General features: G+C 48.1%; 1 protein-coding gene across 1 annotated transcript in view; it reads right to left on the bottom strand.

Moving 5' to 3' along the window:
* Pmp22 (peripheral myelin protein 22) overlaps positions 1-22,808 on the bottom strand; it is a 29,024-nt gene extending 6,216 nt beyond the window's left edge. Inside the window, exons 1-3 of the mRNA XM_051167518.1 lie at positions 22,646-22,808; positions 20,920-21,019; positions 2,560-2,700 (exon numbers count right to left, since the gene is read on the bottom strand). Coding sequence (XP_051023475.1) covers positions 2,560-2,700; positions 20,920-21,019; positions 22,646-22,723 — 319 coding nt within the window. The 5' untranslated portion in view covers positions 22,724-22,808. The remainder of the gene's footprint in view (positions 1-2,559; positions 2,701-20,919; positions 21,020-22,645) is intronic.
* Between the last annotated feature and the right edge of the window lie 390 nt (positions 22,809-23,198).

Genomic DNA, 23,198 nt, shown 5'->3' with positions numbered 1-23,198 from the left:
CTGCCCAGACACAGTGGCTCCTGACCATCTGTAACACTAGTTTCCTCAGCACTAGGCACACACATGGTGTACATATATACATTCTGGAAAAAAAACTTCCATGCATGTAAAATAAATAAATCTAAAGAGTGGAAAAAAAAACCCTAACAGCTTAAAAAAGTGAAAATAAATGTTTTTTAAAAAGGAAGCAGTAACAATAACACAACCTGTAATGGTATCTTATACACTCAACTGGCTCTCTATTGGTTCCCACATCAGTGCTCTGAAGACCTGCCCTCCTTCGTGGAAAGTAGCTCCCCACTGTGGTAGCCACACTCAAGTGTCACATCACCACGAGGCTACTTTCTCCTCCTTTCTTCCTTACCTCCTTCCTCTTTCCTTCCCCAGTTGCTTTAGTTCTTCTGACTTGTTCCTTGATGTTAAACTGTCAGTTTCCAAGTCCACACTAATTCTCACCTCCAACCGCCTCCAACCCTCATCGTCTCTCCAGCTCCTGCCTTCCTCATACATGCCACCACCCGGGGGAAAGCTCCCAAGGTTGGCCTAGAACTGGCACACTCTGAAAGAATCGGGGCGGTGGGGGCGGGGGAGTCTATAGGTAAAGGCCCAGTTCCTGGGTTTTCCACTTGAGTAGAAAGAGCTGCCAGCAATTTCAAATGAACACTCTGGAGCCCCGAGCTTCCTAGGAGACCTCCCTTCGGATTGTTCTGACTAGAGTTGACAACCAGGCATAGAACGCTCTTCGGAAACCACATCCATGGTTTCACTTTAGCACTTCTAAGTCCAGACTACGTATTTAAGGAAGGGCCACTCCGCTGATGACTCACGACTGAAAACAAGTCCCGTGAGAGATGAGCAGCCAGATTCAAAAGGCCCAAGGCAAAGCAAACCATGTGCTTTTAGAGCCAGAGCTATTTGAGGCCGTGTTCTAGGACACTCGCGTTGAGCTCAGAGTTGAAGTAAAGCAAGCAGCACAGTAAACAGATGCTTGAACGGTTTGGGGAGCTCTAAGAACCCCTGCAACAATGGAAGAGCCTTTAACCCAGGGGCCACAGGGTCACATGGGACCTTATCGCTGGACCACATGGCTCTTCTCATTGGCCTTGTGGCTAAGACCAAGTGTGGTATCTAGGCTTTGTGAATTTCCACTAAGATGGAGTTGTAAAGAAGGCCCTTGGATAATGGAGAGCAGCAATGATGAAGTGGAAATTGTGCAGAAGCAAATGCCCACAGCACAGCTCTGCTCAGCCTTGTGGAGTTTGGCTGAGTAGTTATGTAACTGTTGCTACTCATAGCAGACACTCCACAGCTTATGAATAACTTAAGGGTGTAGATCTGAATTCAACATCCAGCGCAAGTCAGGTGCAGGGCTCAGCAAGTCAGGTGGTGGCACGCACCTTTAATCTCAGCACTCAGGAGGCAGAGAGGCCATCAGATCTTCTAGAAAAGGTATCAACAGCCAGCCTAGGGCCATGTCTCTTTGCCCAACCATCCACCAAGGACTTGTGGGCTGTTTCCAAGCCTCGAAGGTCTGTTCCTGGTGATACAGCCCATTAGCATCTTCACAGTGGGCTAAATGTGGGGTTGTACACATGTAGCTATGCAGACCGGGGAGTGTGTCATGGTACCTAGACATTTTCTGCAGTTTACTCTCTGCCTGTCACTCCTCTCCGGTACCCTGCAGTCTTGGTTGACTGGCAAATGCCAGGCAGAAAGGTAGGTGGTGGTGGTGGTCAGGGGGGAGTCAATGAAGCAAGACACTGACAGAATCCAGAAACAAAGCTGTCAGGTTTTTACCTCTGTGACAGAAGTTTCGGGAACCCTACACTCCATACTTGGGAACAGCTAACAGAAGAGAACACAGGGAGAAGGTGGAAGTCTCTCCTGTATCTGTATGTGTTATCACAGTCTCCTTGGAAACAGTGGAAAGGAATGCTGGTGACGACAGCAGGTTGCAGAGCAGAGAGCACAGCAGGGAGCACAGCAGGGAGTAGAGCAGGGAGGTAAAGACCCAGTAGTTAGTCAGTGTGACCATCTCCCCTTAGAGGTATAAGACACTTTCCTGAGAACAGCCTTTGCTAGCACTCTGACCAGGCCCATGTCATAAAGCCAAGATGGTTTCTTGGGTATCACAAACAAACAAACAAACCAAAGGAAACAGTCCTGTAGGCTATCCTGGGCTCTGTGGGTAGGCTCAGCCTTTACCTCTAATGAAGTGCATGTATTGCAGTCTGATTCCTGGTGATAGGTCTGGCATGCTGGAGGCCTTCCGTTTTGAGCCCACAAGATTCTTTCATATGTGTCTCAGTCCAGCGAGTAGTGGAATGCTCCCAAGCTCAAATATATATGCACATGCATGTGCATGCATACATGCACACATGCACAAACACATAAATACATGTGCAGGCACACACACTCATGATAGAGTTAAGGAGAGACAGACAGACAGACAAAGCTTCAGGACAAACACCCAATAGTCCTGTTCACAAATACCCATCACTCTGCGGCCAAGTCCTTCAAGGCCCACATTCAATATGGACGTCACCTTCTACAACTTACCAGCCAGGATCTGGAAGAATCCGGTGATGTAAAAGCGGCCGCCTTTGGTGAGAGTGAAGAGTTGGCAGAAGAACAGGAACAGAGACAGGACGCTGAAGATGACAGACAGGACCATGGTGGCCTGGACAGACTGCAGCCATTCTGGGGGGGAGGGGGGAAGGAACAGTTGGTTAGAAAAGCTGGGAGGTCCAGGGAGGACCTGGCATGGGGCATGCAGGGCCAAGGGATCCTGATTGGCCAGCTGAGCCACCAACCTGGTGGGAGCAGTCACTCCTGCACTTTGTAAAGGCTATCACCAAGCCACCTGCTCTTGTTGAACCACGGATATTTCTGGAAAGCACCATTTAAAATATATTGACATAGGGGAGGGGAGTAAAGGGAAAATGGGTGGGAGGGAAGAATGGGAGGATACAAGGGATGGGATTACCATTGAGATGTAACAAGAATAAATTAATAAAAAATTTAAAATAAAATAAAATAAAATATATTGAAAGTCTTTTTTTTTCCAAATGTGCTGCTTAGCTAGCAGATGATTCATGACTTGTATACTCTGACTTGTCATTTTCAACTTTACAACAAAAAAGTAATACACAGCTAATAAATACTGTAGTTCACACTTGGAATTTGGAGCTTTTCCTGGGCTGGGGACAGTAGCAGTGAGTGGCAGTAAGAGACAGCTCCCAGCCACCCAGCCACCATCATGAGCAGAAAAGGTCCATATTGTAGTATGCAGGGTGCTCAGCTGCTGGGTGGCTTATGTGTTAAATGCACATTTAAATTATATTAATTTTTACTTACAATGGGTTTACTAAGCCATAACCCCATAGTAACCATGGAACATCTATGAGCATCTATGCTAGAGGGTCTGAGCCATGCCCATTGTTTCCCAATATTCAAGGATACCCCCCTGAGCCTCTGAAGGGCTTCTTGGAACCCCTCTACTATAACTCAAAAATAACAGTTCGTAACCGATACTAAGTATTACCATCACCCCAGAGACCCCAGGGGTGGCTGGGAGAGCCAGGGGCTCTCTTACAGAAAACAGGAAGGATGTGCTAAGGATGAAGGGCATGCCATGTTCTCTGCCAAGACCATCCTTTTCTCGGTCAATCTTGACCATAGTTTTTGGCCTCAGCATGGAGCCACCTGTGTTCTGCCAATTCACCAGATAGGGTTGTGGCTTCCATATTCTCACTGCTGTCGACCCCCAATGCTTTCTGCAAATCTCTAAACTTTCAACTGAAATTCAGGCAAAGTGAGGAGGGGGGGCCTATCCCCAGCCCAACATCTACTGCAAGGACTTTAGAAGACACAAAGGAGGAAGCAAGCTGAGCTCAGTGTGACAGGGAACACATATGCTGTCCACCAGATGACTTGTACCGTGTCCACCCTACTCTCACCAAAGAAGAAAGCCAAATGTGAGGGTTTGTGTCTTCTTAAGCAGTAACTTGTCGGTGTACAACAGCTTAAAAGTACACACATCACCCGGTGATGGCAGACACCTGTAATTCCAACACTGGAAGGGGATCAAGGTGAGTTCATGACCAGCCTGGGCTACACAGAGGAATGCTGTCACCAAAAGAAGCTTGCATCAATGCTTGGCCCAACAGTCAAAGCTATGGGATCTGGATTATGTACCGATATTGAGCACCCCTTACTTAAAAACCTGTAAGAAAAATGCTCCAAAACAAGTAAACATTTTTTAAGCCAACATATGGCCCCGAGTAGAAAATGTCACACTAGGAAATGCTGTTTTATGCGCAAAATTACTAAAGAGCGTATATAAAACAACCTTCAGGTTGTATATACCATAGTGTGTATGAAATGAATTCTACATTTAGACTTGGGTTTCATGGCCAACACTGTATATATGCAAATATTAAAGATTTTGAAAGAAGCCTAAATTTTAAACATTTCTGGTCTCGAGCATTTTGGAGAAGGGATACGAAACTTGTGCTGACTAACCAAATAAGGTCACGAGCTCCAAGTAGCTCAGGAGAAATCTTTCAGGTGCGGAGTGAGAAAATCACCTCTGAGGTTTGCAATAAGGCTTTTCCAGACTCACCCTGGCAGCGTTTTCAGGTGAAAGAAACTCTAGCCCAGCTCATCTAGTGTGTCTGGTACTGTAGGGACTTCCAGAGATGCCTGATAATCCCGGGGTCACATCCCTATCCGAGGGGCCCTGACTCCACACTCACGCTCTTTCGCCATAGCGCCATATGCTGTCTCCAACTTCCTTCTCAGTTGAGGCAAGAAAACATTGCCTGCGGGGCCAGGAGCAGCCACCTTTCACTTAATGACTGCCACTAGTGTATGGCTCTTCCTGACAGTGTGGTTTTTCTGGAGGATCATTCTGCAATAAAGCTGATGTCGCAGTGATACATTACAAGGCCATCCAGCTCAGTGAGATGAGGCAGAAGTCAAATCTAAGGTCCCAGTCTGAAACGAAGAAGCTACAACTCACTGGCTGGGAGGAGACCCCGTGCTGTCCTGGGGTACAGGGCTGGAGCAGACCTACACTGGGTCTCACTCTCCAACCCTAAGATCTTCTACTAACATGGTGTAAATTACCACCAGATCTCACAAATCCAGTGGCAACTTGAAATCTTTATGTGTTAAGTTTATGCACATAGGAAAAGCACCCTGGACTTCATGTATTGACAATTGAACCTCCTTATGCCCAAGTGATCTAATGAGAACACAATTGGGGATCAGAGAGATTTTTATTTGGTGAGCTTTTGTTGCACTGGCAGTAGGGATAGGAAGATGAAGAAGGCGGTTTGCACAATAGACAAAACACACAGAGCCACATAGCATAGTAAGTCCAACTCTGCCCTCAGCCATAGGACCTGTGAAGGGACTTCCAATTACTCACTGAATAGCTCTTTAAGTTAACCCATTCTAGCCCGTTACCCAAGAGATAGACACAACACACAGTAGTCGGGAAACCCTAAATAAATGATAATCAATAGTGCAAGATGAGAAACAGCATCCAAACATAAGCTAAAAATATAAGGGGCTCCAAAGAGAAAAATATATCTTTTTCCAAATATGTAAGCTGGAAACACCAAAACACATGGGGGTCAAGTCTACTCCTGCAGCAGTGGCTGATTCCATGCAGCAGACACATAAGAAATGTGTGTCCAAATGAAAAAAAATTATAAACTATTTTCAAATCCGCATGGGACAGTCTGACAAGCTGGCTGAGTATAGGAGGAAAAAGTCTTGGGAAAGCAGAAATGATCTAAGCAAAAAATATAACCAAGACTTAGAAATCCAAAGCTAGCTAGGGCAGAGGCCACAGCTCGGAGAACAGCACTTGCCTTACAAAAACACAATGAACACCCAGCATAGACAAACAGAAGCCAAAGTAAATTTGCAAACTTAAAAAGAGAGAGAGAGATTTAAACAATTCCTTAAAGAAACTGAGATAAAAGGTAAATATTTCATCAGCAAGGAACGACACTGACGGCCAAAGCAGCCTTCAGAAGAGATAACGTCCGCCTCCTTAGGCCTGGACTAGAAAAATAATAAAATAGGAGAGTTGAGCTGTCAACTCAAAAAGCTAGAGAAAACCAGAGTATAATAAATCCAAAACTAACTGAGTTAGTATAGTTTAACAAAATTGAAGAAATATGACAACATATGCTCTTAATAAAATACCTGGTACATGGAAGGCGGTAAACGTCAGTATGGCTGACAGCTTTTTACCGAAGAACAAAAGAAGCAACATTAACGGTGTTTCTGAACACTCAAAGCTGTGAGACTTCAATCTATCAAAAATACTGAGCAATAGAACATTATTCTTCTAAGTCTCTCAACTGGAAAAAACTTCACCTAAAAGATGACTGGCTCAGTTCTCTGAATGCGTCCAGGCCAACACAGACGCTTGACTTCCATCCCTAGTATCGGAATAAGCCAAGCATGGTGGCTTATCAAAAGCTCACGGTAAGCCAGGGAGGGGAGCCCATGCCTTTAATCCCAGCAGCAGCAGGAGGATCTCTGAGAGTTCGAGGCCAGCCTGGTCTACAAAGCAAGTTCCAGGACCAGCCAGAGCTATTACAGAGAAACCCTGTCTTCTAAACAAAAAAAGTCTGAGGTCATCCTGGCCTACCTAGAAAGTTCAAAGCCAGCCTGGGTTCCATGACACCCTGTCTTAATTTTCTTTTTCTTCAAAAGAGAATAAAAGCAAAAAGTAACAGCTAAAAAAATTTTTGCATCAAGCACAGTAACAACAACATAAGATCAAAAACAATATAAAAGAAATGGGAAAAAAAACAGAAAAATGAACAAAAACAACCAGCTATTAAACACAGAGCTTCAGTGTGTCTATTACCTCACATGCTACCTAGTAGAGACACAATTAATAAAATGTATCTATAATATATAACTAAAATATTTTACATGCAGAGCCTATAAAGCTTTTGTAAACCAAACCGCATGCTCTAGTCACTGAAAGAAACTGTTAGAGAGCGGCAGAAGGCAGTCTTTGGATGTACAGCTACCATCCTAGAGTACATGAAACACAGTCCGCAAACCGTAAGGAAGGAAGTGACAGGCGGTCAGCTGAAGTCAGGTCTCCAGCTCTCAGATGCACAAGATTAAGCTGCAGAGGGATTAAAGGGCCAGATGTAAACTTAAAAAGCCACACAGACATATGATGTGTAATTCACAAGTGAAAATCATGGAAGCCTGTGACATACGCGGACACTCAAGCCCACGCAATAACCAGAGGGTGTATGGGAAACTCATGAAGAATGTGACGCCAGCTCTTAATCTATGCACCTGTCAAAAAGCATTTCTTATAGATAGCAGCAGGTCTGGTGAGATGGGTAGAAGCACTGGAAGACTCTGTTGCTCAGGGAGACAGCCAGCTCCCGGAAGTTGTACTCTTACTTCCCAAACACGGACCATGACATGTGAGCACAGACCCTAATGACAATGCGAATTTAAAGCCCATCACATTGCCTGCATCAGAATGATACACTGTTCACAGGAATAGTGGCAACCCCATAGCCTTTTATACCTGGAATTCTGAAAGGATATATTTAAATTTTTCAATACTTAAGATATAATGACCTAACAATTTAGCATCTGTACCCAGAAGTAAACACCTGAGCAGACACTCAAATATATAATTAAAAATTTCATCAGCAAGGAACGGCACTGAAAATAAAGGAGTCAGACCCACAAGCTGTGGTGAGTGCAGCCTGCAGAGGGCAATGCCTGCCTCTCATGCCTTTCAGAAGGATACTTAAGAGAAAGGGGGGGGGGGGGAGCGTTGAACTGTCAACTAAAGAGCAAGAAAAACAAGAATGAAATGAATCCAAAATTAATTTAGTACAGATTAATGACATCAACCAGGATGTTCACACACCGCTGTCACTCCCATCACTGGGAATGATGAATTAGCCAATCTCCCTACAGTCTCACTTACAGCACCCTACAACAACAAACTGAGCTATCTCCCTACAATGGACTGGCAGCACGCAAAGCGATGAGTTAGTCCGAGGGACCTCTCTAAGCCCTCAAGGCAAAGATGAGCAAGATGTGTACACAGCACGGGACCACTGCGTAAGCACACCAGCAGACCGTACTTGCTCAAGTATATCCTACAGAAAAGAAGCAGAGATCAGGCAGTCTGATGCCTGGCGGAGCCCCAGGAACTTTGGTCATAAATGAGGGAGAGCTTGGCCAAAAATCCTTTCACCGGCTCTGCATCTTTTGATTTCTTTTTAATAAGAAGAGAGGGTGCTCTTCATCTGTCTGACGCTTTCACATCCACAGACTCATCCAGGTAGGCCAAGGACATTTTTAAAAGCTGCTCCTGTAGGTGGCCAGGCACAGACAATTCTTTATCCTCACTCCCCGAGCAGTACAGTGACAACGATTCACACGGGCTTGTGCAAAGGTTATGCATAAACACTACCTCCCACTCAATGTGAGCAACTTGAGTTCATGAAGATTTGAGCATTGGACCAGGAACAAATCCACACTCCATAGCGACAGGCAACTTTGCACATGTTATTTGACCACTCCAACAAGCTTAAAAATCATCACAAGGCAAAGAAGGCATGGCAGCGTCAATAGTAGGGGCTGGGTTTCAAAGATATAGAACTGAAGGAGTCCTGGGCATGGAGAAAAGAGACCCTCTTTTCATCAAGTGCCATGCCATCCATCAGGCATTGCCGGAAGACATCAGAGGCCAAGCAGAGCTGGGGCTTAGGGAAAGCAGCCTCTATGACAGTCCCAAGATGGGCTCAGACAGCTGACTGCTCAAGGGGAAACTAGGAGTGCCCTAAAGGGGTAGCTCAGCTACCCTAACATTGCTCCCCAGCCAAAATCATCATCAGACTTAGAAGGGAGGGGTGGCCAGGACAGAGGGGCAGGTGCTAGATTCCATGTGAGAGCTGGCTCAGCCAAGCAAAGCCAGGCTCCCCCTTACTGTCATGTGCATGTGCTCTAGGTGGCCCGGCCCTGAAGTGGCTCTGTTGCATGGTTCTGGGGCTACCTAGTTAACTTGCCACTTGCCTTTTAGAGACTTGTTCTTCTTTAGCCTGACTTACGAACCAAGATCATAGGGTTACAATGATTTGAGCTGCTGTGAAAGCCCTGTTAAAGAGGGTGCACAGAAGCTGGTGCCAGAGACGCCGGGGGCTCAGTCCCAATGGAAAGAGGAGAGAAGAAGGAAGAAGCAATGGGAGAAAAAGCCAATGCCACTCACACAGAGGTGCTGAGCAGCAGAGAATCAGCCCTTTATGTAGTGCCTTGAGGCTCCATTTCTGGGCAACTCCATCCAGGTCACACAAAGCAGTGCTGTACCGGGGGGACCACAGAGTTCACATAAGCGAGACAATCGTTGTACCAACCAGAACTCCGAAAAGCATTCGACACACTTTGACTTCACCAGCACAGACTAAAGCACCAGAAGATGAGCATCTGTCTATACAGCAATCTGACTGCAGTCAGCAGGCCAGCTAAGCTTTGGAGGTCTCTGGACTTCAGCAGTGACCACTCAGCTGCCTTTGTAGGACAAAGTCAGGCACAGCCTATTCGGAAAACCAAGGATGCGGCTGACTTACCCAATAAGCCCTTATTTAGTCAATCCAATAGTGGCTTTCCTTTGGCCTCTAAGGCTAGAGTTTGCCTACTTTTGCTAGAGCAAAGCAAGAATCGAGTCATGGCAGTAGCCTGGGAGAATGCTATCAATTTGAAACTTGTTTATGCAGAGTCGGTGACCTGCAAAGGCCAGTATCCGAATGGTGAGCAAGCCCCAGCAGGGTGGTACCCTGCTCCCCACTAATTACAAGCCTCCGACAACTTGGCAGAGCCCAAGAAAAGCCTGCCACTCTCCAGGCCACACACTCAGTACTGAATGCATAGTGGATGCCTGGGGTACATCACTAGAATTCTCAGTGGCGGGTCTAAGCCAATCTTAACCCCTGGTGCTGAGTTCCAGAATGAAAAAGCCCTCATGCTCTCAGGCAGGGCTACTGTTCCAATGAGTCTGCCAGGCCCCAGGACTGCATACAGCTTTTTATTGCAGGCTTTGGCTAGAGATAGGCCATCCTCCAGAGCACCCAGGGGATGGTGGAGCTGGAACAGCCAAGCTTCCCTTCAAGGTCAGATTCCTGGCCAGAGCCAGCTGAACAGAGAAGGGAATGCATCTGCCCCCTCGGCTGTATTATTAGCCCAGGGCCTACAGTCCAGTTGGGTAAGAGCTCAGGAAACACGAACAGTTCATCTGCTTCTGTCAGTATCACCACGGAGCCATCTCTGTCCCTGACCTCTGGCTCCCTGTGGGAAATCCGTGAATGGTTTCCTGATTCAAAGAAGAGGACACACAGGAGTCTAGAACGTAGCTGAGTAGGCAGGTGACTTGCTTAGCATGGTCAATGGTATGGGCTCTATCTCCAGGATCACAAAAAAAATAAACAGTATAGATAATAAGTAGCTACGTGGAAAACATGGGGTAGATTAAGGCAGAACACACATTGCAGCGATAGAAAAAAGCTCTCTGAGAGGTTAATCGCAAAGGCAGGAGTCGGTACCTCCCGTGGGCACAGTGCTGCACTATTTTCAAAGTCACATGACAACCCTGAAAGCAGGACCCCCCCCCACCACCCCCAAATCCAACCCACCACGGGCACACAAAAATCACCATTTTCCCTTATTTCTCAGTATGAATGTCATTCCAGAAATAGCTGGATCTCCAAGCAGCCTCCACCCTGAACAATGTGGCCTCTGCTTACCCTTCGCCCACCAGCCTGACTGCACAGAGTTCAGTGTGGGTCCTGTCCCAGCTCCTCCAGCCCTCCCCACAGCAGACCACATGATAGCTTAAGGTGAGAATCAGGCATCAGACTAATTTTGCCCACGAGCCCTGCAGCAAGCAGATCAAACAGAAAAGCAGACCATGGCCCTAGGACTCACAGAGACCATGAGGGCCTCTCCCGAGGCCTACTCAGCTGGTCAGAAAGGAGGCGCTTTAGTGGAAACAACCTGTGGCTAGGCATCAGGGAACACAAAGTGCCCAAGGTGTCGAAAGAAACCTCATATCTCCAATGACACCCAATAGCAAATCGAATGTCACTAATCCAAAAACCTCGAAAAGCTCAAGCAATCTGAAACTGACAGTCCCCTGATCCAGGGTGATGGGTACTGAAAATATGGCATCAGGCTATGACTAGAAGCTGTACATAAATACGTTTCATGTTTAGACTTGGGTCCCTCACCAAATACAGCTGCTGCCTATGCAAGTGTTCCAGCACCAAAAACCACCCCACATCAGAACCACTTCCAGCTGCAGACATTTTGGATAAGACACTCAACCCACACAAGCATTCAGGTAACGTCACTCCACAGTATGAGGCTTGCGGAAGACTGGTTTCCTCAGTCTGGGTCTGTGTTCTGACTCCCGTGTCCTTCTGTGTCTTAGACCGGGCCCTCGGGATTCCCATGCACTCGCTGGGGTCCCTGAGTAAACCGAACAGAAGGAACCTTTTTGAGGTTTCTTTTGTACCTCATTAGAAGGCTGCAGAAATAGGAAGCTCTGCAGAGGATAAGACTCAGTCGGCAAGCTAATACCAAAGAGGGGGTGAGGTGGGCTCCGTGCTCCAGCGCATCAGCCTCCCATGCTAGACACTCACAATGTGTACTCAGTTATCACAGGCCATGAGAAGTTGTGCTGTTGTTTTTAGAAAATAAGAAAAGCTTGATTAACTTCTGACTTTAATTTTTCTCTCTCTCTCCAAAATCTGTGAGTGTGGCATCCTGCTTGCAAACATCGAGTTCGGCCACAGAAGCGGACTAGAAGAGGGAGGATCCATGGCACATCCAGGAGCTGTGCGAACGGAGAATGGCCAGGGAGTGGCTGGGTTAGCTCTGAGATCTTTGGGTTTTACAAGATTTCTCCATACAAGAAAAACTGAAGCCTGCCACCCTCCCCACACCCCACCAGATATAAGAAGGCCCCCGTGGAGATCAAGAGCTAGAAAGAACACAGTCCCCACACCCGATGCCCATGCTGCCTAAGGTGCAGAGCCCTTCTGATCAAGAGCTAGAAAGAACACAGTCTCCACACCCAACACCCATGTTTCCTAACATGCAGAGCCCTTCTGCGCTCCCCAGATCCCCTGGTATTCTATCCAACTCCCAAGACCCACACTCAATGGCCAGCTACCTCCTTGGGTCCATCTATGCCACAGTTGTCAATGTGCAGAGGCCTTGGAACCCACGCAGTTAGGAGGCCTCAGGCTGTGTGTCCTACCTCAGCACAGACTACTTGTAGGATATCAGGGCACCTGCCAGTCTGCCCATTGTATGGAAGGCAAAAGAGGACAGATTCCTGGGAACACCTCGACGCCTTCTTCTACGACAAGGCACTGGAAGTGCCAGAAAAGCCAACAGTGTACTTGAAATCAGAGCCAATGCCCTCCCTGCCAACTTTGGATTTAGAATCCACAAGAGGGAGAAAAGGTGGAGGTAAGTGATATGGCATGGAGAGACAGCTTTTTTTTTTTTTTTTTTTAATTACCAGCCAGTTAGCTGAGCCAAACCCACAACTTCACTCCAGAAAGGCAAGACAACATCACACTTGCTGCTTACCCACACCATACAGGGGGGACTCCAGAACAATCTTACTAGCCCCAGAGAAGCCACGGAAAGGAGGAAAGTGCAGTCCTCTACTATCTGAAGAGTTGTCAACCAGAACAAAGACGCCTGTCACCCTGGGCTGGTTTAAAGGCCACTAGACAGATTTCCACTTCTTAAGGGTGAGCAATCGACATAGCAAGCCCAAGTCTAGAATAATGGCACAGAGGAAGGCAGCCAGGAATGACTGCCCCAGGCAGCTGAAGCTGTGGGCTGAACAAAGGGGAACTTCTCAAATGATGTCATCCCATGGGCTTTCTCCCACATCCCAGGCTGCCCCTCTCAATCTCCTTCACAGACCCCCATCAAGGCTCAGCTCATCTTCCCTTCCCTACTTCAGCACCCCCATCCTGATGACACTCCCCCACAGACTCAGGATGTCTAAAAATGGGGATCCAGCAAGACTGGTCCCTAGGGACTACTAAGTCCAAGAGAGACCCTGCTGTCACCTCTGATGAGCAAATCCGATCCTGGTTTCTAGTCACCGATGCCCTGTTTTCCTCTCACCTCTACAAGCTCAGTCCAAGACCCCATTTTATACCTATCTCCTGCCCCTGCCAAACCTAGACACCATTTCCAACCATGCTTCCCACAAGGCCTACGTGCAATGCAGCAGCAACAGCTCTCGCCCACCTACCTCTCCCTCCATTCTTGGAACTAGCCAAGCCTCTTCCAACGCCCTACAGTTCTAATGTGGGTTGAATGCAGGGCTCTAAGAAGAAGGCCTGCATGGCTGCTTGTACTATCTTTGTCATCAGGATTGTCACTGTCCATCGTTCCCATCCTTGACCCCTCACTACAGCTCCTCATTGGTCCCCCAAGTTAATTTTCAAAATGCCCACCCTTCACTGTGGATAAAGAGGCCTTCTATGGCCTGATCCTTCCTCCCTTACCTTCCACTCTCAAGATTGTTTCCTGATTATAAGCCATGCCCCCACAATAACTGTGAGCTCCACGGGATGGAGACCCAGTCTTTCTTATGCCATTGTGTGCCCAATTTCTGGAGTAAAGTCTACAGTATAGGACGGCCTCCACATGTGTGAGGATCAGATGGCTGCAACCACTGATATCTGCTCAGAAATGAAAAGCTTTCATGGAAGCTGGGTGTTCTCTGTCCCTGTCAGGATAAATGCAGGGTGGGCCTATTGCAGAGGTGACTCCAGACCCACAGGGACAGCGGTGGATAGTGGGAGACTCTTGCATACCAGTGACTTTGCATACTCAGGTCCTGGGCCCACACAGCCTCCTCTTGGGCCACCACGCCCTCAGGTCAAGTCATGACCAAGCTCTCCCTACTCTCAAAATGCAAAGGATGTTTTTCTGGGCTCCAATGAAATCGTACATCTTTAGGGTTTCACTCTATGCAGCTCTTACCCTCTTGGGCTCAGACAGCCCTCTCTCTCTTCGGCCTCTCACCTAACATTTTTAATCAGCAAAGACTGTGAAGGCTCCATATTAACATGTAGGTACTGACATCTGGTAAGAAAGCCAAGAGTTTAAATGCCGCATCCCAGCCCCTAGATTCCACTTTTCCTGCCACAGAACCCACGAGATCCTGAAAAATCAAGAGCCATTACTGAAGCAAAGATTATGGGCTGGTATGGGGAGCCACAAAGATTTGAAATTGTGAAAGACAAGCCCATAAATGCAGAGGGCCCTTGGGTTTCCTGAATTCTGATCCAAAACTGAGCCACAGAAAGGAAATGCTCTGATGTCCTTGCCAAACCGACAGTGTCACCAAATGAAAGAGTGAGATAAAGTCTGGCATCATTTTGGAGACAGAGACAAAGGAGACCACCAAGAGTGTTTGGTGCGACCGATGCTCGCGAGATGTGCGTTCTCCAGTTTCCAGCCCAGGCAATGCCACCACAACCTACCGACTGCTGGGCATTCGCTGCCATCGTTTAGAATGGAAAAGAAGGCAAGGAGCTCTTGCTGACTTCTGGTCTGGCTCCCATATACCCTCTGAGACAGAGAGGTCCTCTACAGCTGAGGGGCCCAATTTCCCCAGAGAGCCTGCAGGGCATCTCCAACCACTGGGAAGGTAAAATGTGCCTGGTGTGCCTGGTTATCCCCTTCATGGCTTGAGTAGACACTTTCTCTCTAAAATCAAAGATGTCTCAGAAATGGACATATGTTTTGTTGGCATGGCCCCCATCTTCCAACACAATAGAGCAATTCATAAGTAGGAATGGGGTCTGAGTCAAGTGCCACCAAAAGCAAGTTCGGCTGTGCCTGACCTCAGCTGGGTTCTCTGAAGTCAATGATGATGAGACCAAAGCCAGCTTGTGCCCTTCTAACTCTCAGACACCCAACCAGACTGGGATCTGACTGGATCTGACCAGTCTGCTCCAGGCCAGGTCCACATAGGTGAAATCAAGAGTTGCAGATTGCTTCTATATATTAAAAGAAAAAGAAAAGAAACTCAAAACACAAGGCACCGGGTTCACTTTATAGCGAGGCATACATGGTACCCAGACCTCAAACAATAGCTCTCAAAAAATATTAGCACCCACCATCATGTGACTTTACAGGCCCTACTTATTTGAAAGCCAAGGCCCAGTCAAAGCTATATGACTCCAACTATTCCTCTAATATAAGATCATTTATATAACTATTTTCTGATTGTGAAAATAAAGGTCTTCATTAAGAAAGTCTGTAAGGCAGAAAGGTTTTTGTTAAAGCATTAAGAATCTTATCAGCCACACATTTTTGGGCTCCCGGTAGGACCCCAGTAGAGTCTGCCTTATGGAAGCTTCTACAAAAAACCAGATCCCCAGAGTCTAGAGCAGACCAGGTTTTGACTGAACAGGGAGGGTAGAAGGGCTTCCAGAGGTGCCAGGTCCTTGCTAGAGTCTGAAAGGATCTTTGGACACTCCCCACTCCCGCCCCACAATGCTGTTCCTGCACTGTTCCTCTCCCCCTTGGGATTTTGTGCTCAGAGGTTTCCAGGGTCATTCTCCAACTCAAACAGCCCCCATCCTGACACATACACACACACACACACACACACACACACACACACACACACACACACGTACACACTCCAGCCCCTCATGATCCTAATCGCCTGTTCAGTTCCCTGCAAGGCTCACAGGGCCGCCCTTACATCACTTGAGCTCCCTAGCTACCTGTAAAAGAATGTTAATTCAGAACATGGCTGTTCTGGGCAAAAGATCGCATCCAAAGACCTTCTAGGTCTGTGTGATCTGGCTGGAATACAAGCACGTCTTTAGTCTAGGAGACAGAGGCAAACAGATCTGAGTTCAAGGCCAGCTTGGTATAGAGCAAGTGAAAAGCTTAGATCCAGGCATGGTGGTACATGCCTTTAATCTCAAACAGAAGTAAAGTTAGTTTGTAGAAGGAAGTACCCATGTTTGAAAGTGATGTCTAATTGAGTGGCAAAAAAGGTGACAGAAGATTTGACAGAATAGGATATGCCTATGAGAAGAGAGAGGAAAGGGAAGTCACTTAAGAGGCAGTTTTGCAGAGAGAGGAGGCAATTTTTACCAGGACAGTAATAGAGAGATGGGTTGCAGGGGGTGGGGGGGGGGAACCTCAGGTAAAGATGGAACAAGCCAAAAGATCAGAGCAGATTGCTGAGTTAGAGGCCAAGCAGAGCAGTTCCAGGCCAAGAGAGAAGCCAGATTGAGTAAGTCAGCTGGGAGAAGAGTTTGAGCAGGAACACCTGAGTTGAACCAGTCAGCCCAGAGCTCAGAAAGAACAAGTAAGGGTGAACTTATTAAGCAGTAAGTCTCAGAGGCTAAAACATTCTAGGCCTAGGTTAGATTGTATGGAGGCTAGAAGCTTCCAGGACTAGACCTAGGTTAGCAGAAGGAGGCAGTAATCCTCCCAGAAAACAATTGAGCCAGGAGAGTAAAAGTTACTTTTCCAGCTGTCTGCCCAGCACACTACACACTGTGAGCCTTTCTGCTCTCTTCTCTTCATGAGCAACAAACAGTTTTGGGTGAAAAATAATGGGCAAAGGCAATGGTAAGGAAGAGAGGCAGGATGTGAAGAGAAGAGGAGAATCCTGAAGTGGGGTGTTTACGTCCAAGGAACAAAGGGAATGGTGGGATTCTATGCTGAAAGGAAGAGGCCCGTCCAGCTAATCCCCCTGGGCCATGGCAAGGCTGTCACTTGGAAATGAAGGCCAATGGGGCCTTAGAACGCTTGGAAAACTGAGTGATGGAACCAGCTTTTTATTCTTCAAAACTTCATCATGGGTTCAGCTTGGAATCCGAATCACAGAGGGACAAAAACAGATAGACGTCATCTCTGCCTTGGTACCTCTGGCAAGAAGGGGACTGCGACTGTGGACACTAGAGGACGGCATGCTACATGAAGCCTGGGACTCTGAGAAGGAGGAGAGGGGCACACTGGGAAGGCTCCAGCTATCGGGCAGGCTGGATGCTGAAGCACTGTTCGCTAAGACACCAGACAACAGCAAAGACGGTCAAGGAGGAAGGTGCAGGGTGGCTCTGGATGGCAGCTTGGGTGGGGACTCATAAGCCAGCCGTCCAGCAGAACTGTCTGGCGCGTGGCTGCCAACAGGAGTCTGGAGTTTGAAAGAGAAAACTGGACTGGAAGAAAACAAAGATCCATGAATGGACTTGAAGATTTCACTACACTGGAGGAAGACAGAAAATGGCGGAAGAGCTCATGAGAAGCTGGGGGAGGGGCGAGGGGGGAAGAAAGGGAAGAGGGGAGGAGAGGAGAAAGAAGGATTTCGACACAGTTCTACTCCATTCTTAAAAACGAATAAGGCACGATCTTGTAACTAAAGCTGCAACAAAAGGAAGAAACAGATGCATGTTTCCAGACACATTCCATTAAAAGGGGAAAGAACACACTCTTTCTCTCCTGCTTTTGTTCACCCTAACCTGTAGGTTGCAACCCCTTTGTGTGTGGGGGGTCATCTAAGACCATTGGGGGAAAAAAAGATATTCACATTACGATGCATAACAGTGGCAAATTTACAGTTATGAAGCAGCAAAGCGAATGATGTTATATTTGGGGATCACCACGATGTGAGGAACTGAATTAAAAGGCTGCAGCGTTTGGAAGGTCGAGAACCAGTGATTTTAGACATGGGTGAGATGGCTGGGGTTCTAGCAGAGTCTACATTCAGGAGGATGAGAACCAACCCCAAAAGAGACAAAGAAATGAGCCGGGAAGTACCTGGGTCTCTAAAAATGTCCCGAGCCCCATGCATCTCTTGCGCTGCTGTGCCCTGACTTCATTAAAAGAGCTGAACATAGACATATTTGTGGCACTAACATTTGTAGATGTTCTGCCTGTTCAAGTCTCATACTAACCAGCTAACTGGTCTACCATGCCCTGTCTTCTTGGAGTAGGTCACTGCCCAGACAGAGCATACCTCCCCACTCGCCTGTATCTACTTAAATCCTGCCTACCCTTTGGAGGATGGATCATATTCTGCCTCCCACTAGAGACTGACCTTCTACTTCCTCCTTGAACTCTGGCACTGTCTGCCTGCCCCCTCTCCTCAGGCACCTGGCCTTCATAATGAGTGACTCATGCACCCATACGCATATCCCCTGGCTCCTCAGTGAGGTTCGGCATCAGCAGAGGCAAGACCAGTGACTGCCAAGGCCAAGAGCCCCCAAGCCTTGGGGTGGGCCCCACAGAGCCAGTTCAGGGATCAGGCAGGGGCCAGACAAATAACTGAATCAGTTTAGAAAAACTAAGGTAGAAAGAGGTTGGGGACGTGTGTAAAACACATAAAACTAGCCCCAGCACGAAGAGATCAGGTCTTTGAGGAAAGCAGTGGCTTCAGTGACAACAAAGCAGGCCTCTGGGGAGAGGGTAGAGATTCAGTATCCCTTCAGAGAAATAGCTGGCTTGAGCTAAAATAGTGGCATGCTGCTGTGATGTCCCAGATACTCAAGGAAGCTGAGGCAGGGTGATTACCTTGAACCCAGGAACCTCGGATGCAGCAAAATCCCACAGAAGATAGGGGAGCCCATCACGTACATGGAGATACACACATGATAACATAATCTTTACAGACGCTATCAATAACTACTCCTAATAGTAAAAGTGTGCTTCCAACATTCAAAGAACAAACAGCCTGTTTAATTCTAAGCACTAAACACAGCTCGCTCACGAAGGTGACTTTAAAGGTCCTGTACTTTGTAACACCATATTGTTGCACAACTCATTGTTGAACTCCATGGACCAGGCAAGACAGACTCAGGAGACTGATGCTCAGCACTTAGGTCGTAACATGCTCACACACTGGGAAGACGTCAGCAGAGGTAATTACTACTCAGGTGACTTGAGTAGAAACTCCTAATTTAGAGTAAGCCTAAGTGGAAGCAAGCCCAGCTTTTTAGGGGCCTTTCCTGTATGTCTCAGAAGCCCATTATTGTCAGAGCTATGACCTGGGGTTGCCAGAAAAAAAAAAAAAAAGCCACCCAAGCACGCTTGGAATCACACTAACTGAGCAAAGTCACTGTTGGCTAAGGCCAGGTAGATGAATTTGCAAGGCATGGAGAAATTGTGAGGCATGTTTCCTATTTAAGATAGCACTAGTGTCTCTTTAAGATACGCTTCTGGCATCAAGGGACAGCTATTTACTAAGCAGGAAGATGCAGAGTTTGGGCCCTTTAACAGGTTACCCAGCTGTATCTTCCATTCTCTCTTGCCGACAGTTTGTGCACAACTTAGCAGTTCCTCTGCCTCCTTGTTTCGGCTGAAACTCAGGCAGCTTTAATATGCCTGCCAAAACTGCTCCCTTCCGGGCCTAAGAGTCTTGAATTCCCGTGCCAACACCACGTGGTCAGATGCCACTTGGGGACAGCGCTTGTGGACATCAGGCCCAAAGCCCCAGAGAAAGTTGACTTTTGCTGGAGGTCTTGCCATTTATGGTCACTAGGTGGCAGCAGAGAGCCAGGAGATGCACATCACGAACAGGCAGGGCACTTCTGCCAGACCCTAGGGCTGTAGGTTGAAACCTGATGCTGTGGCTTGGGGGTGTGGGTGAGGGGGGGACGACCGAAAGCACTCTTGTCACATTCTTAGGCACTCATAAACAGTGCTTGGCTGCCACCTCACCCATGCAACCTCTAGGATGGTTTCAATTTAGAGTGCCCCACACCCTCATATGAAGAACTACCCGTTTCAAAAGGACCAGGGTCTTTTGCCCTGTCCCCAGCCCCAGAATGGTGGAACTTAAAACAACATTTCCCGTCCCCAATGTCCCCAATACAAGTATGTTACCAGTTCCCGTTGCTACTGAGTCTAAGGTCCTTCATTTGCCATGCTTCAGTGATACTCCTTTAGAGTGTAAAGTAAGAAAAACCCAACTAAGGAAGTGGCATGCACAGAGCTGCGACATCACTTCACTGCCTGCTCTGTGGGGCTCGGTATGAACTGGTGGTTCCTCTCCTTCAACCAAACATAAGAGAGCAGTTTACAGTAAGATTGGAAGCTGTGCCTGGATGGCCTTTCAAAGCCAGTATTCCAGGCCCCTCTGGGTCCAGAACACAAACTTGGGAACACAAGACCAAGTCTTGGTAGAAATCTTGTTTCTATGTACCAGAACATCTCAGGCTCTGCTGAGCACTCTTAGTGCTCCCTCACTTTCATCCTCAGCCTGGTTTCCAACATCCCATAGCCAAAGATGCTGAGCACAAAGGGGAAACACAGTCTATGGAGAAGGGGCCATAGGCCCAGCTTATGATGCTAAGTGGTACCACTGAGGCCCAAGATCCTAGTCTGGTAACCAGGAGGTCCAAACCGGGCCAAGCCATCTTTAGGAAGGCCCAACTGCCTGCTGCTACAGTGGGAAGGTACAGGATTATTTTTGATAGGGACACCAAACCAAAAATGGCCCCAATATCACCTGTAGTCATGGGGTCTGCTTTCAGTGACCTGGCATGTCACCTTCTCTGCTTACCTGTGTCCATATTTCTTTACCCACAAAGAATATTACACAAAATGACTGAGGCAGGCTGACAGCATGGCTCAGGTAGAGTCGTGGCGAAACTGAAGTCTCTCTCATGAGACAACTGTTCCCTTCCTCTGATGTTGTCTTCCTGGCTCAGTGGCACATTAGAGTCTACCCAGTAGGGGCTTTCTAGACCAGAGCCTCAAGAATTGATGTCTTCAGGTGCAAAAGAAGACTGCGCCCCCCCCCCCACCAAGGACCCATCTGCACAGAGCACAGAACTAGTCTCTCACCGCTGACTGATGAGGAGTAACAGTGCTGGACGGCTCCCGAGGCGGACGTGGTACAGTTCTGCCAGAGATCAGTCGTGTGTCCATTGCCCACAAGCCATTGCTGGAAACAAACAGACATAGCCCCCGGTCAGTGAAGCAGTGAGGAGCCAAAGAAGCAAAGGAGCATGGTGAGGGAAGGCAGAACAGCCTCCTCATCTGGGGGCCTGCCCCTCCCCTCCTTCTTGCCCAGGGAGAGCAGCACAGGACATTTCCTAGCCTAGTCACCTGGAGGCATGACCCTTCTCCACTGCCCTCAGCACAGGCCACTCCCTGGTAAAGTTGACAGTTGCTATTTTGTGATCCGGAAATGAGAGGTGACAGTCTCTTACAGATATCATGTGGAAGTGGGAGCACTGTTTCATGTGTGAGAAAGCACTTTGGAAATAGAAAGGTATCTGACACAGACACACACACCTTCCACACACATATGCTACTGCATTCAGAGGTGAGTGACATAGTAGGAACCAGGGACTTGCCCAAGGAACAACTGCACTCAAGTTCCATCCCCACCACATGTATACCTTGTGGGTGCCATTCCTACCCTTGGCATGTCTAAGCCCGTGTGTGTGTGTGTGTGTGTGTGTGTGTGTGTGTGTGTGTGTGTGTGTATTGGGGGGGGGTGTTGTCAGAGTCTTAAGTAGCCCAGGCTGCCCTCAAACTCTCTATGTAGCCAAGAATGACCTTTTTAAAAAAATATTTACTTATTTATTATTAAGGGCATCAGATCACATTATAGATGGTTGTGAGCCACCATGTGGTTGCTGGGAATTGAACTCATGACCTCTGGAAGAGCAGCCAGTGCTCTTAACCTCTGAGCCATCTCTCCAGCCCCATCTAAGAATGATCTTGAACTTCTAATCCTTCTGCTTCCACCTCAGGAAGAGCTGAAATCGCAGGCAGGCATTACCACTCACAGGTTCACGCCCCACCAGGCACTGAACCCAGGTTTTCAGGCATGCTAACCAACCAGGTGCCACCTTCTTTCCTATCAAGATTGGCACCGGCCACAGTCATAACTAAGATGCTGCAAGTAATAAAGCAAGTAACAAATCCCAAACATATTTCTCAGAAAAAAAAGAAAACCACTTCCAGCCTGCCTCACACTGGGACATTAAAGCCAGAAGCATACAATCGTCATTGGCAAGAAAGTATATTTTAGATGAATTAACCCACTGTGTCTGACAGCTCCACACCCAGTTCCTTCCCTGCCCAGCTCCTGTCAGTGGAAGGCAGTCCTGCGGCAACAAGTAGCTTGAGATTTGCAAACTTTTTTTTTTCCCCAGAGAAGTCGGGGTTAACTTGATAACTCCAAGTCCTAAAGAGTTTTTATAAATAAAACAACTCATCTGAGCTAAGATTTGGGGGAAGACGACTTTTCATAAATCACCTACTGAGTTCCTCAAGGAAGCCAAGTCAGGGCGGAGAATGTAGCCCCAGAACCATGGCTCAGAGGCCTGAGAAGCTACGTTCTTCCAGGCCTGGTTCCTCTTCCCATCCCTGATGGGAAGTTAGGCCCCCGCTTGGCCTAACTTTGTAAAAGAAGTCAAGAGAAGTCCCTGGGACCTCTGGAATGTCCAGCTGTCTGTAAATGTCATTCCAGTTTGGCACCTGGGGAAGCACTGGCTAGGAACTGGGAGCTAGGATAGCTGCTGCCCAGCATGGAGCCTCCCGGCCCGCCCACACTCACGCTGACGATGGTGGAGACGAACAGCAGCACTAGCACGGCGACGTGGAGGAACAGGATCCCCAACAAGAGCAGGAGCATGGTGGCTGGGCTCGGGATCCGTGGAGCGATGCCTGCGAGGAGAGGGAAGCGGGTGTGAGGCCGCTGGGCTGGCCCGGGGGCCCAGCTGGCCAGGAGGGGGCGGCAGCCTCCATCCAAATCCCCGCCCAGTGCCCGCCCGCCATCGAACATCTTTTGCCTTTGGAACAAAACAAGCTAGCAGTACGCACGTCTCGATCACCCCGGGAGGCGCGCGGAGGAGAGGAGTTTCCAGAATGATGAGCAGAGGCCACAGCAAGCCTCCGCCCAGCCTGGGCGCCTCTCGGGGCCCGTGGGACTCAGGGGGGCCACAGAGGCCACGTCCCTGCCCGAGTCACAGGGCGGATTCCCCCCCAACTCCCCGGGGAGGCGCCAGGATTGCAGTCAGTGGCCAGGGTCGCCCGCCGCCCAAGGCTGGTTTCCCAGACCCCAGTGCGCCCCGCGTTCCGTTACTTGCTTCCAAGTTTCCATGGGGTTT

Source organism: Acomys russatus, chromosome 25, assembly GCF_903995435.1.
Source record: "Acomys russatus chromosome 25, mAcoRus1.1, whole genome shotgun sequence".
In the NCBI taxonomy this organism is placed as follows: domain Eukaryota; kingdom Metazoa; phylum Chordata; class Mammalia; order Rodentia; family Muridae; genus Acomys; species Acomys russatus.
This window is presented reverse-complemented; position numbering and strand designations above follow the sequence as displayed.